Here is a 14612-nt window from a genome sequence, read left to right as displayed (position 1 = left end):
GAAAGTGGAAACCGCATCCTGTGACGGTTACACAATGACTGGGGAGAGAGGGGGGGCTTCGTGTGTCTATGTGGAGGGGGATAGAGACAAGGTAAAAACTAGCAGTGCACATTTCATCGTCTGCTAAATGTTCAGTGCATCGCTGGTAAAGGTGACTCTGCTGTCTGATGGCCTATGTTTTCCCCTGTAATTCCGCACCTATGCTTTGCATTTAATAAAGGGAAAGGCTAGAAATGGAGCTGTGTGTTGGCAACGAGTCCTTGTTTGTTGAATTGGGACCCATCTTCTGGTTCCTTGCCATTAACACTCATTTTGGTATTACATTTCCGTGGGGTGGGGGGATGGAATTTGAGGAAAAAGAAAACCTTTGCTAAATGCTTGGGAACAACCTGAGTGCTATCAATCAATTTAGCAACAGTCCACCCTGAACAGAGGCCTTCTGTCCTTAACCATGGTATCTTTAACTCAGGCAACCTTTGCTATGCACATACTAGGCCAGATCTCTGGTGATGGCTGAGCTATGCACAGCACTATTGGGTGGGGGAGATGAGAAAAGGTGGCTCTAGTGTAAGCCATCTTTCTGCTCCAGTGATCCTGGGACCAGCTGCTGGTTGTGGGGGGTTGTTTAAGCCCCTTGTGTAGCTTGGAGCAGCCTAAAGGCTGCTCTAAATGACACCAGTAAGCAGGGCTGTCCCTACGGGGGTGCGAGGCCCAGGACATAGGCATCGAGTTTCTATCTGCTGGGGGGTTCTCCCCCAGGCCCCGCCCCCACTCCATCCCTTCCCCCAAGTCCCCACCCCCGCCCCGCCTCTTCCTTGCCCAGTTCCACCTCCTCCCCCGAGTGCACTGTGTCCTTGCTCATCCCCCCCTCAGCACCTCCAGACACCACAAAACAGCTGATTGGTGGTAGGTGCTGGGAGGGAGGGGGAGGTGCTGATTGATGGGGCCAACAGGCAGGCAGGAGGCACTGGGGGAATGGGAGGTTGGTAGGGGGGCTCCTCCTTGCTCCCCTCACTCACCTGCCTGTCTCCCACCTCACCTCCCCGCCCGCCTCCTTACAAAGTGCGGGCCCCCACAAAGCGCAGGGCCCAGGGCAGTTGCCCCGATTTGCCATACCCTAGGGATGGCTCTGCCAGTAAGAATGGTCCTCTACAGAGGCTATTGGTCCCACTGTCTCCTATCCCTATCAAGACCGCTTCGTACCTCTAACATGGGGAACAGGTGGGGAGGAGCTGGCATGGCTGATTCTTTGCCACCTGGGGTTTCCCTTACAGTACATGAATCCCTAGCTCCTCCTTTAAGGCAGGTTTCTGGCTTCTTCGCCTTGTCTGAGCAGGACAAAGGGCCAGGGATCTGGCTCATAGCATTCCAAACTGCTTTAGATAATGGTGCCACCATAAACCAAAAATCTCCAGTAGGAGTAGTGAGGTTATTTAACCTCTGTATTTGGCACTGTGCAACTGTTGCTGGAATAATGGGTCCAGTTCTGGTGCCCACAATTCAATGGATATTGATAAATTGGAGAAGGTGCAGAGACAAGCCACAAGGATGATTAAAGAATTAGAAAACCTGCCTTATAGTGATTGAGGTCCTTGAGTCAATCTATTTAGCTTAACAAAGAGTTAAGGAGTGACTTGATTACAGTCTACAAGTATCTACATGGGGAACTAATATTTAATAATGGCCTCTTCAGTCTAGCAGATAAAAGTATAACATGATCTGATGGCTGGAAGCTGAAGCTGAATAAATTCAGACTGGAAATAAGATGTAAATTTTTAACAATTAGTAATTAACCACTGGAACAATTTAGCAAGGACTGTGGTGGATTCTCCATCACTGACAATTTTAAAATCAAGGTGGCATGTTTTTCTAACAGATCTGCTCTAGAAATCATTTTGGGGAACTTCTATAGCCTGTATTATTCAGGAGGTCAGACTAGATTATCACAATGGTCCTTTCTGGCCTTGGAATCTATGAAAAAGAAAAAGTCCCAAGCAGCTTATCTTTACACTCTCAGAACTTTAAAGCTGCTGATTTCCTTCCAACTTGGATTGTTTTCCTTTCTCCAGTGAGCTCTCTAAAGCAAGCCAAGTTTGAAGCTAGAATAAGTCATTTTTTATTTTTCTAGTAGGAACATCTGGGGAAAATGAATTCCTCCCTTCCACCCCATCAGATAATTTAATGACAGCACACCAATTTTTCCATTAGCTTTCCAGAAATATCAACCTTTGGACTGAGCTCAAACAAAGAAAATGCCGGCCGCAAGGAAATCAGAGTGTGAATGTTTACAAGCAACTCACTGCTTCCTCTGGGGCGGAGGGCAGAGAGGAGGGGGAATCCAGCCCTGCCAAGCTTAATTTGCATCAATGATATCAGCTTACCCATAATTCTACCTGCTGAATGTTGTTGTTTTTTTCGGACTTTGTCTATGTTTTGATGTGTAAATGTGATAATAGAATACTATCAGTATTGTGCTCTTACCTTCTCCCTGGTTGTCGGCATCTCTCTCGGGCTGCAGGCTCCACAGCTCCTGCCCTGGAGCTGTCTCCTCACACAGCTTCTTCCCAGCCAGCTGCTGAGGAGCATCCTCAAGTCCACCTCTCCGGTGACTGGGCTGCACTTCTGGCAGTTATTAGCTCTCTCCTTAGCTCAGAGCTCCTCCAACCTTCCTGCTAGAGCTGGTTTCTCACTGAGGTCAAGTGCAGGCCTTTAGCCAGCTTCTCCTCCAGCTGGCCCTTCTGTCAGCCCTTTCCCCTTCAGGCTTGTGAGGTCCAGCACACCACCCCTCTCCTACCAGTGTCTCCCCTGCTGTATAAGGGAAGAGGCAGCATACATATTGGTCCCCTTCCCAAAGCTCATTCCAATTGACTGGGAGAGAGGGGTGCTATGCCCCGTCTACTCTGAAAGGTCCTGGACCCTTAAAGAAACAGTAACAGGATTTCCTGCTAAAAGGGGTGCTACTTGGCCAGTTTTTGACCAGCCTGGCTGTTTTTTCTACTGCCTTGATGGTTTCTGGTTGTGACAGAATGTATCCCTGTGTCCCACCCTACACACTATTGTAACAATATTCGTACAAAGTATGCCTTATGAGGTATCATTTGAAAACTCATAATTTGCTGGTCATTATTGTCCTCATAAAATGTGTGGGGCAACATTGTACATGAAGTTATAGTATTCCTTTCTATGATGCTCTTAACACATGTTCCAAACAGAGGTTGGCAAACAAGCCTGTCTCAAACAGTGTGCTCTGCTTACTTTGTATTTAAACAGTAACAAGAATAATCAAGCAGGAAGGGAAACAAGACGCTCCAACAGGTGAGGAAAAGCAGCAGGGAACATCCTTCCCTATAGACTCGTTGTCTCCTGAAGCTCAGTTGGAAATGTTTTTTAAAAGCAGGACAGACACTATAAAAAGGAGGGACAAACACCCCAAGACATCCCCCATCTCTCTTCCTGCCCATTGCATTCATGGTACCAGAAGTGACAAAGAAAGCAGCCATTGAACTGGGGAAGGGATCCTGAGAAGTTCCTAAGAAGTTTGGTCAGTAAGACAGCTGAGAGCATGAGGTGAGAAAATTTTACTTTGAATTTAACATAATTTGTTGCGTTAGGCACTAGTTGCATTTCATCTTTATTTTTCTTGTAACCATTTCTGACTTTTATGTCTCATTACTTGTATTCAAAAAATCTCTCTATGTAATTAATAAACTTGTTTTATTGTATTATCTAATCCAGTGTGTTTAAATTGAAGTGTTTGGGAAACTCCATTTGGTGTAACAAGATGTGTGCATATTATTTCTATTAAAGCAATAATGAACCTTATATAAACTTGTATTGTCCAGGAGAGGGTTGGACAGTACAGGACATATAACTGGGGGGAAATCTAAGACTGTGAATGAGTTGGGGGTCGTCCTGCAGTATAACCCAGGCTGGTAAGAGCCAAGGTGTGACTGCAGCACACACACAGCCATAGCTGGAAGTGACTTGCATGAGGGAGACTGTTTGTCAGCAGTCCAAGATGGAGGCTACCGCAGCAAAGCATTGTAACCCCAGGCTAGAGGGCAGGAGTAACACCGCTAATTATTAGTCTGTATTGTATCCTGGTATGTCACACTGGTCAAAAGATCTAATGCGCTGGTTTTCTTGCTGCGTGCATGTGGGCACGTGCTCAGTGGTCTTAACTATTGGCTGCGCATGTCACGGCTGGGGCATGCCCTGGCCCAGCCAGCACCTGGGTCTCATTCTGCGTGTGTGCAGCATGCCAGGCCTCTTGGCATTGGGGACCAGTTGGGAAATGGGACCCAGAGGGCAAGGCTCTCCCTGCTGGTGGAGAGTGTTGTAGAACACAGGGGCTCCTGAGAAGGGATGGTAGGGGGGCTCCCTCAAGGACTGAGGCTCTTGGGAGGGGATGGGTGTAGGGGTTCATGGGCCAGAATGGTCAGACTGCTGGGGAGCAGAGCCTGAGAGGTCAGGCTGGGGAAGTGGGCCAGAGCCAGTGGCCAGTTTTTCTGTGCCTCAGAGGCGGCAACCCTGCCTTCCAAACACTACTTTCTCTCTATCACTATCTCTTAGGTCCTTGTCTGCCTTAGACCTCCCAAAATCTTAAAGGGCCACTCCCTATCATGGGGGTGGAGCAACCCCTAGGCCCCACTACCCATATCACAAGATGTTTGTCAGCCTTTTTGAGTTTTATTTTTTTAAACTGGCTGACTGTACACTGGAAATGCTGTTTCAACACAAAAAGAGTGAAACAAAACATTTCAACGCATCAAAAAAAAAATAATTCCCCATTCGAAACTCTCTGTTGAATTTGAAGAATAGCGTTGGACCCTGAAAAATGCATGTTTGGGCAGAAAAAAAAAACTGGAAAAAAACCCACATCCAATTCTAGTTGTGTGGTGCATTGTTGCACACACATCGTTGTACTTCATTCTGAATAGGAGAGATTCAGATCCTGCCCACACATCAGCTGAACATACTCAACTGGTGGACAGCCCCTTCGGCTGACATTCAGCATAAGTCCTACAAGCAAGAGATGTACTGTACGATATCAGTCTGGCCCCACGTGGACACTCCTCTGGAGCCTGGGCTTTCTCTGCTAGGTGACTTGACGTGCAGTTCTGTTGTAAAGCGATGATATAAAACCGGCACGTTCATATTGACGAGATCTACGACCCATGTGGCAGGATAGCCCATGTTTGTTAAAGCCCCTTTCTCTGGGTCCCCATGCCACATGTCGTTTATACCTGAGGTGAAGTCTCTTCTTACATTTATTTTGCAGAGACTCAACACTGAGAGGAAGGGAGATGGGAGTGAGCTCTGCAAACTGGGTTTGTATCTTGCTTGCAAACATTCCCTGTTCTAGCACATCTGGTAGCTTGGATATTGCCTGTGAAGGGATCATTCTTCCCTGAGGATGCTAAAGCAGTAGATCAAATCAGACAGTTTAGGAAAGGACTTGAACATTTGGCCTCTTTCTCTCTCTCTCTCCAGGGAGAGTTGGCTATACACCCAGGAGGAGTTCAACTGCTGTAGCTCAAACCACTGGGGAGAAATTAACAAGGCCGAGCTGCAATTACCTGAGCTGGCATCTGACCACCTCTAAGTAACAGCTGGTAGCTGTTCTCCAGTGGATATCCCTACAATGTGTATAATGATGAGCAGGACTATTTAATCCTTAACTTTGATAAGCCGAGATCTCCCTCTGGCAGAGAGAGCATGGCCAACCCCAAGTGTTCAGCACATCATGAGGCAGGCTCCAAAAATAATCACAAGATTTTCTTCTTAGATCTCATGATTTTTAAGCTACTCTATTAAATGTTGGCTTCTTTTTCTTTGCCTTCTGCTTTCTGAGCCTTTGGGATTCCTCTAAGGTTTTCTCCACACCCAAGAGGGCCAAAGACCTACTTTTATTTGTAAAGAAAAGCTGAGACACTCCCCAAAATCACATGAGACCAGGAGCTTGGAGGAAAACCCCACACAGGGCCGGCGCAACCCATTAGACAACCTAGGCGGTCGCCTAGGGCACTATGATTTGGGGGGCGGCGACCGCAGCGGTATTTCGGCGGCGGGACCTTCCGCCGCCTCTGTTAAGGGGGGTTGGCATTTTGGGGTGGGACCTTCCGCTGCCTAGGGCGGCAGAAAAGCTGGCGGCGCTCCTGACCCCACATATTGTGAGACTGAGGCTGAAGTCCTGGAAGTTGGTGGCAGTAGTGGGACTGCCTTGGCCTCCATTAGCAGAGAGAAGCTGTGGGCTCTGGTGTTTATTCTAAGCTCAGTATTAACCGATTCACTTCAGAATGACCTTGTTGGTATCAGTCACTGCTGGATTCGCTGTCAGGCAGGGGGTGGTAAGGGAATTAGTGCTTGGGTGAGCTGAAGGGCCTCTTTCAGGGTAACAGTACCTCCTTTCTGTTACCGCCTAGAAGCTATTTTTATGGATCAAGCCCTGTTCCCAATGGGAAGTGGAGTTAGCCCAGAGGATTGGATGGCAAACAAGTGCATCTTCTCTGAGGCAGAACTTACCTGGGCCCAGTCCTGCTCAAACACGGCGCAGCTCAGGAATGAGGGTGTGACATTATTGACATAATATGTAACCGTATAGATCACTGTTGCGACCACAGTTATATATTTGCAGAAAATACTGTATAAAGGTTGTCGTGTAAGGGGTCTATGGAGAGGTTATGATTTCTGGGTATGATTATGCTGTCTATATGTGTGTATCATTTTTGTAGTTGAAGTTATGAATATTGGCTCTATATTGTCTGTATTTGGAATTTAAGCTATGCTTCTGGGTGACACCCCAGACAAGTTGGTGTCAGCTCTGCCTAGCCTGCTTGATGACCTATTAAGGACCATCAGCTATACAATTGACCCATTGAGAGAAGGCAGATACACCTTGTGACTCAGCAAAGTATGCAGGGACTGGCCCATGTGACTCCAAACTCCATTTTGCTGTAATTTTCCACAGTAAGAACAAAGAGGTTTTCTTACACCTGGAAAAGACTATATAAGGTTGATGCCTCATCTCCATCTTGTCTTCAATCCTGCTTCTTACCTCTGGAGGGACTTTGCTACAAACGGAAGCTCTACACAAAGGACTGATGACCCATCCCAGTTGTGGATGTACTCCAGAGACTTGATTTGAGCCTGCAGTTTATTCCATCACTGCTACAAGCCTGAACCAAGACTTTGCCATTACTGTATGTAATTAATTCCATTTAACCAATTCTAGCTCTCATCTCTATCTTTTTCCTTTTATGAATAAACCTTTAGATTTTAGATTCTAAAGGTTTGGCAACAGTGTGATTTGTGGGTAACATCTGATTTGTATATTGACCTGGGTCTGGGGCTTGGTCCTTTGGGATTGAGAGAACCTTTTTTTCTTTTACTGGGGCATTGGTTTTCATAACCAGTTGTCCCCATAACGAGTGGCACTGGTGGTGATACTGGGAAACTGGAGTGTCTAAGGGAATTGCTTGTGTGACTTGTGGTTAGCCAGTGGGGTAAAACCAAAGTCTTCTCTCTTTGACTGGTTTGGTTTGCCTTGGTGTGCATAAAAACCCCAGCCTTGGGCTGTAACTGCCCTGCTTTAAGCAATTTGTCCTGAATTGATGCTCTCAGTTGGGTCCCGCCAGAACCAGCATTGTTACAGTTACATTCTGTGACCCCAGTCCCTGGTGTAATGATCTGACAACCCAACGCAAAGGTGACACAGGTCCAGAGGTCTGACCCAGAGTGAATCTGGGAGGAGCTCCAGGGCCTGGTGCATGGTGATGCCCCTGGGGTATCACAGGCTGACAGGCAGCCTGGCTATAAATTAGGCTTCTCTCTCTCACAAACACACTAAGGGCCAGATCCTCCACTGATGGCAATTAACACTGCCCATGTGGGATCTGGCCCCATGGATTCCAATGACGAGACACCGCTTTACACCAGCTGGGATCTGGCCTGGAATTTTACTCTGACCCCACAGCCACCATTCTTAAAAGCTTAAATAAAAAGATTCTCCTTCCAGCCCCTCTAGTCAAAGCCTTTTAATCTCACAACATGCCTTGCAATGATGCTGCCGCACAGGAGAGCGAGGGAGCGGCCGCACGCGGCAGCCACATGCTGCTCCACTATTTACGCAGTGCTTGTGCTCCCAGATCCTGGAAGATACATTCATTATTGCCATCCTTCCATGCAGCTCTCCTCTCCTCTCCCCCCACCCCGCCCCCACTCCAGGACTGGAGGGGAAGGTTCCAATTCAGGGTCCCAGTCCACGTTGCAGGAAATTGTTAGCTAAATAAAATGCCCCCGCGCAAACCACAGAAGCAGTGTCCCAGGGGGCTGGAGGAACAAGCATAGGGCTAGGAGCTGCAACGGACTTGTTGGGTGTCCTTGATCAAGTCATTTCATCTAGCCGTGCCTTGCTTTCCCCCCGTGAAGAATGGAGATCGGACTCCTCAGCCACCTGGCAGGGCTGTGGGGAGGATCAACAAGTAACTGCAGGGAACCTTTACAGTTCTGGCCGCTCGGGGTTCCCCAGTGAAAGCAACCCAGAGCCTCTCATTCTCACTCTTACAGCTGCTCAGAATTCTCCTGTCAACACGTTTCTTTTGGTGCAAAAAGGGCTTTCCCCCAGCAGAGACCGGTTCTGTTGAAAGGTTTGGGGTTTCGTGAGGGGAAAGATAATGATTCTGTTCAATGAAAACCTAGGAAGATCTCAGAGAAAAATGTTGATGAATTTTTTTTTTCCATTTTCACCTACACTTTCCAAGGGAAAAAAAAATCCCTAAAAGCCTTAGCCCTCCATAGAAGGTTGGAGCCAGCCTCTTCTCTCCAGTGACAGCTTTGGAGGCGGGTACAGCATGGGCAGTAGCTGTGAATCCGCTGGCACTGCCAGCAGCCCCTTGCTTGGGGGAGAGGGAAGAACCATCCTCCATGGCCTCATCCATCACCCACAGTTCTTCAGAGGATATTTTGCCCATTGACAGCACCTTCTATCTCAGGATCTCAACGCTGTTCCATTAATGCAGACTCGCACGGGGCACCATGATCCCCATCTCCAACAGGGAAACTGAGGGATGGGGGCGGTGACTTGGCCGTAGGGTGACCAGCTGTCCCGATTTTATAGGGACAGTCCCGATTTTTGGGTCTTTTTCTTATATAGGCTCATATTACTCCCCACCCTTGTCCTGATTTTTCACACTTGCTGTCTGGTCACCCTACTTGGCCGCACTCCAACAGCGAGGTAGCAGCAAGGCCAGGGATGCAACCAGAGGCTAACAGAGGGAGTTTGCCTGGGAGCTGTCCAAGAGGAGGTACGCTAAGTGCTGCATTAGGGGGGCTGTGTTGGTGAGTATCTGAGTGCCTGCTGCTGGGACAGTTGGTCAGTTTGACCGTGTGCCTGATTGCTTGCTTGTTTGTTTGAAAAGTGTGAATTGGGAGTGCTTTGTTCCAGGTGGGCCTTGAGTGGGCCTGACTGGTATATAAGGGCAGTCAGCAGCGAACCAGCTGAGCGGCGAACAGCAGAGGCTAACAGCAGGGGTTTGCCTGGGAGTTCGCGTGGGGAGAGCGCACTGAGGCTTTCATCTGCAGGTTTCTCTGAGTAGTTCCTGCAACAGCTGAGGAAGCTCTTAAGAGGACGGTGATATGGAAGGTGAGTGATCAGCTGTTGTAACCTGCACAGATTGTGCCATGTTTGTCTTTCTTCCACAGGACAGAAGCGACTTTGTCTGTACAAAGTGCAAGCTGGTCTCCATATTGGAAGAGAAGGTTCGAGGGCTGGAGAAACAAGTATCAACTCTGCGTTGCATAAGGGAAAATGAAGATTTCCTGGACAGACGTCAGGAGATGCTTCTACGGCCACAATGTTCTGAAGATTCAGAGCAGGCGCAGCAGAGACAGAAGGATTGTGAAGAGGTTTGGCAGCATGTGACCTCCAGAAGGAGAAAGAGGAGCGTCCATGCACCAGCAATGGAGATACACGTGAGCAATCGTTTCCATGTTCTCTCTACAGGTACTAATGCGGAGAGTGGACTAGATGACCCATCTGAGGGAAGGGAGCAGAAGGAGACTCCACCGATTGGAAGGCAAAAGATGCACTGTCCTAGGGATGGGGGTTCCACGACCACCACTCCCAAGAGGAGGAGGAGGGTGGTGGTGGTCGGGGACTCCCTCCTCAGGGGGACTGAGTCATCTATCTGCCACCCCGACCGGGAAAACCGAGAGGTCTGCTGCTTGCCAGGAGCTAGGATACACTATGTGACGGAGAGACTGCTGAGACTCATCAAGCCCTTGGATTGCTACCCCTTCCTGCTTCTCCACGTGGGCACCAATGATACTGCCAAGAATGACCTTGAGCGGATCACTGCAGACTACATGGCTCTGGGAAGAAGGATAAAGGAGTTTGAGGCGCAAGTGGTGTTCTCGTCCATCCTCCCTGTGCAAGGAAAAGGCCTGGGTAGAAACCGACGAATCGTGGAAGTCAACGAATGGCTACACAGGTGGTGTCGGAGAGAAGGCTTTGGATTCTTCGACCATGGGATGGTGTTCCAAGAAGGAGGAGTGCTAGGCAGAGACGGGCTCCACCTAACGAAGAGAGGGAAGAGCATCTTCGCCAGCAGGCTGGCTAACCTAGTGAGGAGGGCTTTAAACTAGGTTCACCGGGGGAAGGAGACCAAAGCCCTGAGGTAAGTGGGGAAATGGGATCCTGGGAGGAAGCACAAGCAGGAGAGCGCAAGAGGGGAGGACTCCTGTCTCATGCTGAGAAAGAGGGATGAGTTATCTTAAGTGCCTATACACAAATGCAAGAAGCCTGGGAAACAAGCAGGGAGAACTGGAAGTCCTGGCACAGTCAGGGAACTATGATGCGATTGGAATAACAGAGACTTGGTGCGATAACTCACATGACTGGAGTACTGTCATGGATGGATATAAACTGTTCAGGAAGGACAGGCAGGGCAGAAAAGGTGGGGGAGTTGCGTTGTATGTAAGAGAGGAGTATGACTGCTCAGAGCTCCGGTATGAAACTGCAGAAAAACCTGAGAGTCTCTGGATAAAGTTGAGAAGTGTGAGCAACAAGGGTGATGTCGTGGTTGGAGTCTGCTATAGACCACCAGACCAGGGGGATGAGGTGGACGAGGCTGTCTTCTGGCAACTAGCAGAAGTTGCTAGATCGCAGGTCCTGGTTCTCATGGGAGACTTTAATCACCCAGATATCTGCTGGGAGAGCAATACAGAAGTGCACAGACAATCCAGGAAGTTTTTGGAAAGTGTAGGGGACAATTTCCTGGTGCAAGTGCTGGAGGAACTAACTAGGGGCAGAGCTTTTCTTGACCTGCTGCTCACAAACAGGGAAGAATTAGTAGGGGAAGCAAAAGTGGATGGGAACCTGGGAGGCAGTGACCATGAGATGGTCAAGTTCAGGATCCTGACACAAGGAAGAAAGGAGGGCAGCAGAATACGGACCCTGGACTTCAGAAAAGCAGACTTTGACTCCCTCAGGGAACAGATGGGCAGGATCCCCTGGGAGAATAACATGAAGGGCAAAGAGGTCCAGGAGAGCTGGCTGTATTTTAAAGAATCCTTATTGCGGTTGCAGGAACAAACCATCCCGATGTGTAGAAAGAATAGTAAATATGGCAGGCGACCAGCTTGGCTAAACAGTGAAATCCTTGCTGTTCTTAAACGCAAAAAATAAGCTTACAAGAAGTGGAAGATTGGACAAATGACCAGGGAGGAGTATAAAAATATTGCTCAGGCATGCAGGAGTGAAATCAGGAAGGTCAAATCACACTTGGAGTTGCAGTTAGCAAGAGATGTTAAGAGTAACAAGAAGGGTTCTTCAGGTATGTTAGCAACAAGAAGAAAATCAAGGAAAGTGTGGGCCCCTTACTGAATGAGGGAGGCAACCTAGTGACCGAGGATGTGGAAAAACCTAATGTACTCAATGATTTTTTTGCCTCTGTCTTCACGAACAAGGTCAGCTCCCAGATTGCTGCACTGGGCAGCACAATATGGGGAGAAGGTGACCAGCCCTCTGTGGAGAAAGAAGTGGTTCGGGACTATTTAGAAAAACTGGACATGCACAAGTCCATGGGGCCGAATGCGCTGCATCCGAGGGTGCTAAAGGAGTTGGCGGGTGAGATTGCAGAGCCATTAGCCATTATTTTTGAAAACTCATGGCGATCAGGGGAGGTCCCAGATGACTGGAAAAAGGCTAATGTAGTGCCCATCTTTAAAAAAAGGGAAGAAGGAGGATCCGGGGAACTACAGGCCAGTCAGCCTCACCTCAGTCCCTGGAAAAATCATGGAGCAGGTCCTCAAGGAATCAATTATGAAACATTTAGAGGAGAGGAAAGTGATCAGGAACAGTCAGCATGGATTCACGAAGGGGAAGTCGTGCCTGACTAACCTAATTGCCTTCTATGATGAGATAACTGGCTCTGTGGATGAGGGGAAAGCAGTGGATGTGTTATTCCTTGACTTTAGCAAAGCTTTTGATACGGTCTCCCACAGCATTCTTGCCGCCAAGTTAAAGAAGTATGGGCTGGATGAATGGACTGTAAGGTGGATAGAAAGCTGGCTAGATCGTCGGGCTCAACGTGTAGTGATCAATGGCTCCATGTCTAGTTGGCAGCCGGTTTCAAGCGGAGTGCCCCAAGGGTTGGTCCTGGGGCCGGTTTTGTTTAATATCTTTATTAATGATCTGGAGGATGGTGTGGACTGCACTCTCAGCAAGTTTGCAGATGACACTAAACTAGGAGGCGTGGTAGATACACTAGAGGGTAGGGATCGGATACAGAGGGACCTAGACAAATTAGAGGATTGGGCCCAAAAAAACCTGATGAGGTTCAACAAGTGCAGAGTCCTGCACCTAGGACAGAAGAATCCCATGCACTGCTACAGACTAGGGACCGAATGGCTAGGTAGCAGTTCTGCAGAAAAGGACCTAGGGGTCACAGTGGACGAGAAGCTGGATATGAGTCAACAGTGTGCTCTTGTTGCCAAGAAGGCTAACGGCATTTTGGGCTGTATAAGTAGGGGCATTGCCAGCAGATCGAGGAATGTGATAGTTCCCCTTTATTCGACATTGGTGAGGCCTCATCTGGAATACTGTGTCCAGTTTTGGGCCCCACACTACAAGAAGGATTTGGAAAAATTGGAAAGAGTCCAACGGAGGGCAACAAAAATGATTAGGGGTCTGGAGCACATGACTTATGAGGAGAGGCTGAGGGAACTGGGATTGTTTAGTCTCCAGAAGAGAAGAATGAGGGGGGGATTTGATATCAGCCTTCAACTACCTGAAGGGGGGTTCCAAAGAGGATGGAGCTCGGCTGTTCTCAGTGGTGGCAGATGACAGAACTAGGAGCAATGGTCTCAAGTTCCAGTGCGGGAGGTCCAGGTTGGATATTAGGAAACACTATTTCACTAGGAGGGTGGTGAAACACTGGAATACGTTACCTAGGGAGGTGGTGGAGTCTCCTTCCTTGGAGGTTTTTAAGGCCCGGCTTGACAAAGCCCTGGCTGGGATGATTTAGTTGGGAATTGGTCCTGCTTTGAGCAGGGGGTTGGACTAGATGACCTCTTGAGGTCCCTTCCAACCCTGATATTCTATGATTCTATGAACCCAGCTTTCTTGAGTGTCAGGCACTGCCTCAACCACAGGCTGACCTTCCACTCAAAGCCAGGGGCTTGGATCTCATAGGCTGCTTGGCCTGTGATGTACAGTCTCCCCCGACAGGAAAGAGTCATTGCTGGAACCCAGCTATGGAACATCCCCTCCTAGCTGCTTCTGCCCAGTGGGGATGAAGCCAGAGGCCTGGGGGAGGAGCTACCCCCTGTGCATTGAATCTGAGCACCCCAGTTCCTGTCTGCAGGTTAATCACTGGGGACTGGTTATTGCCATGGGGAATCTATATACCAAGGATTGAACCCAGCCCCATAAGTCACTGTCCGAAAGGGAGCCAAGAAGTCTGGCTGCTCCCCTAGGACTTCTGACCTCCACCTTATCATCCCTAGGGCTCCAGCTAGGTCTCTGTGCTGCGCCCATCACCGTGTGTCCAAGCACCTTTCGCGGCTGGGAATAGAGCCCATGACCCTGGCAGCCATCCTGGAGAGCTTGGCCTGTGTCCTGAGCACTGAGGATGGAGTCCCGGACACTCCCCAGACACCAGGGGTTCACTTATGGCCTGAGTGGTCAGGGCTAGCTGGGCATCAGCAGAGAATGTGGGCTGGGAAGGGGATGTTCTTGGGAAGGACTCCGTGGATTTCTCAGGGTCAGAGCTGTCAGTTGGTAGAGGAGTGCAGCCCCTTCTGGAGCCACAGGGTCTGCACTGGGAAATGCTGGTCAGTCCAGGCCTGGTTCTGGGACCCGCTGACAAACCTTCCCCCCAAGCCTGACCTTGTGCTAATCAAACACATTCAGTGCAGGGATGTGAGGTTCAGTTATCACCCACTGATTTGCTGTCACTGTATTGAAGGCAGGAGGGAGGGCTGGAGGCACAGACTTGCAGTGATGTCCCTTTCCTAGTATGCCAGGCCTTGGACATCATCGTAATCGCTGCCCTCCGAGTCGTTGCTCCCAGGCTCACAGCTCCCCAACGGCTGGGAGAGAGCCGGCCACT

General features: G+C 49.1%; 1 protein-coding gene and 1 long non-coding RNA gene across 5 annotated transcripts in view; one reads left to right on the top strand and one right to left on the bottom strand.

The window, feature by feature from the left end:
• LOC122174358 (uncharacterized) overlaps positions 1–7251 on the top strand; it is a 23944-nt gene extending 16693 nt beyond the window's left edge. The window contains exons 2-3 of one of the 3 annotated variants that reach the window (XR_010600431.1): positions 3271–3567; positions 5494–7251. This is a non-coding gene — a long non-coding RNA (uncharacterized LOC122174358). The other 2 variants (XR_006176067.2, XR_006176068.2) reach the window with 2 other exon arrangements.
• Positions 7143–14612, bottom strand: part of CD6 (CD6 molecule) — a 32791-nt gene continuing 25321 nt past the window's right edge. For both annotated transcript variants that reach the window (XM_065591785.1, XM_065591786.1), the window contains exon 13: positions 7143–14612. In XM_065591785.1, coding sequence (XP_065447857.1) covers positions 14515–14612 — 98 coding nt within the window. In that variant the 3' untranslated portion in view covers positions 7143–14514.

The sequence above is a fragment of the Chrysemys picta genome, chromosome 4, assembly GCF_011386835.1.
Source record: "Chrysemys picta bellii isolate R12L10 chromosome 4, ASM1138683v2, whole genome shotgun sequence".
In the NCBI taxonomy this organism is placed as follows: Eukaryota; Metazoa; Chordata; order Testudines; family Emydidae; genus Chrysemys; species Chrysemys picta.
This window is presented reverse-complemented; position numbering and strand designations above follow the sequence as displayed.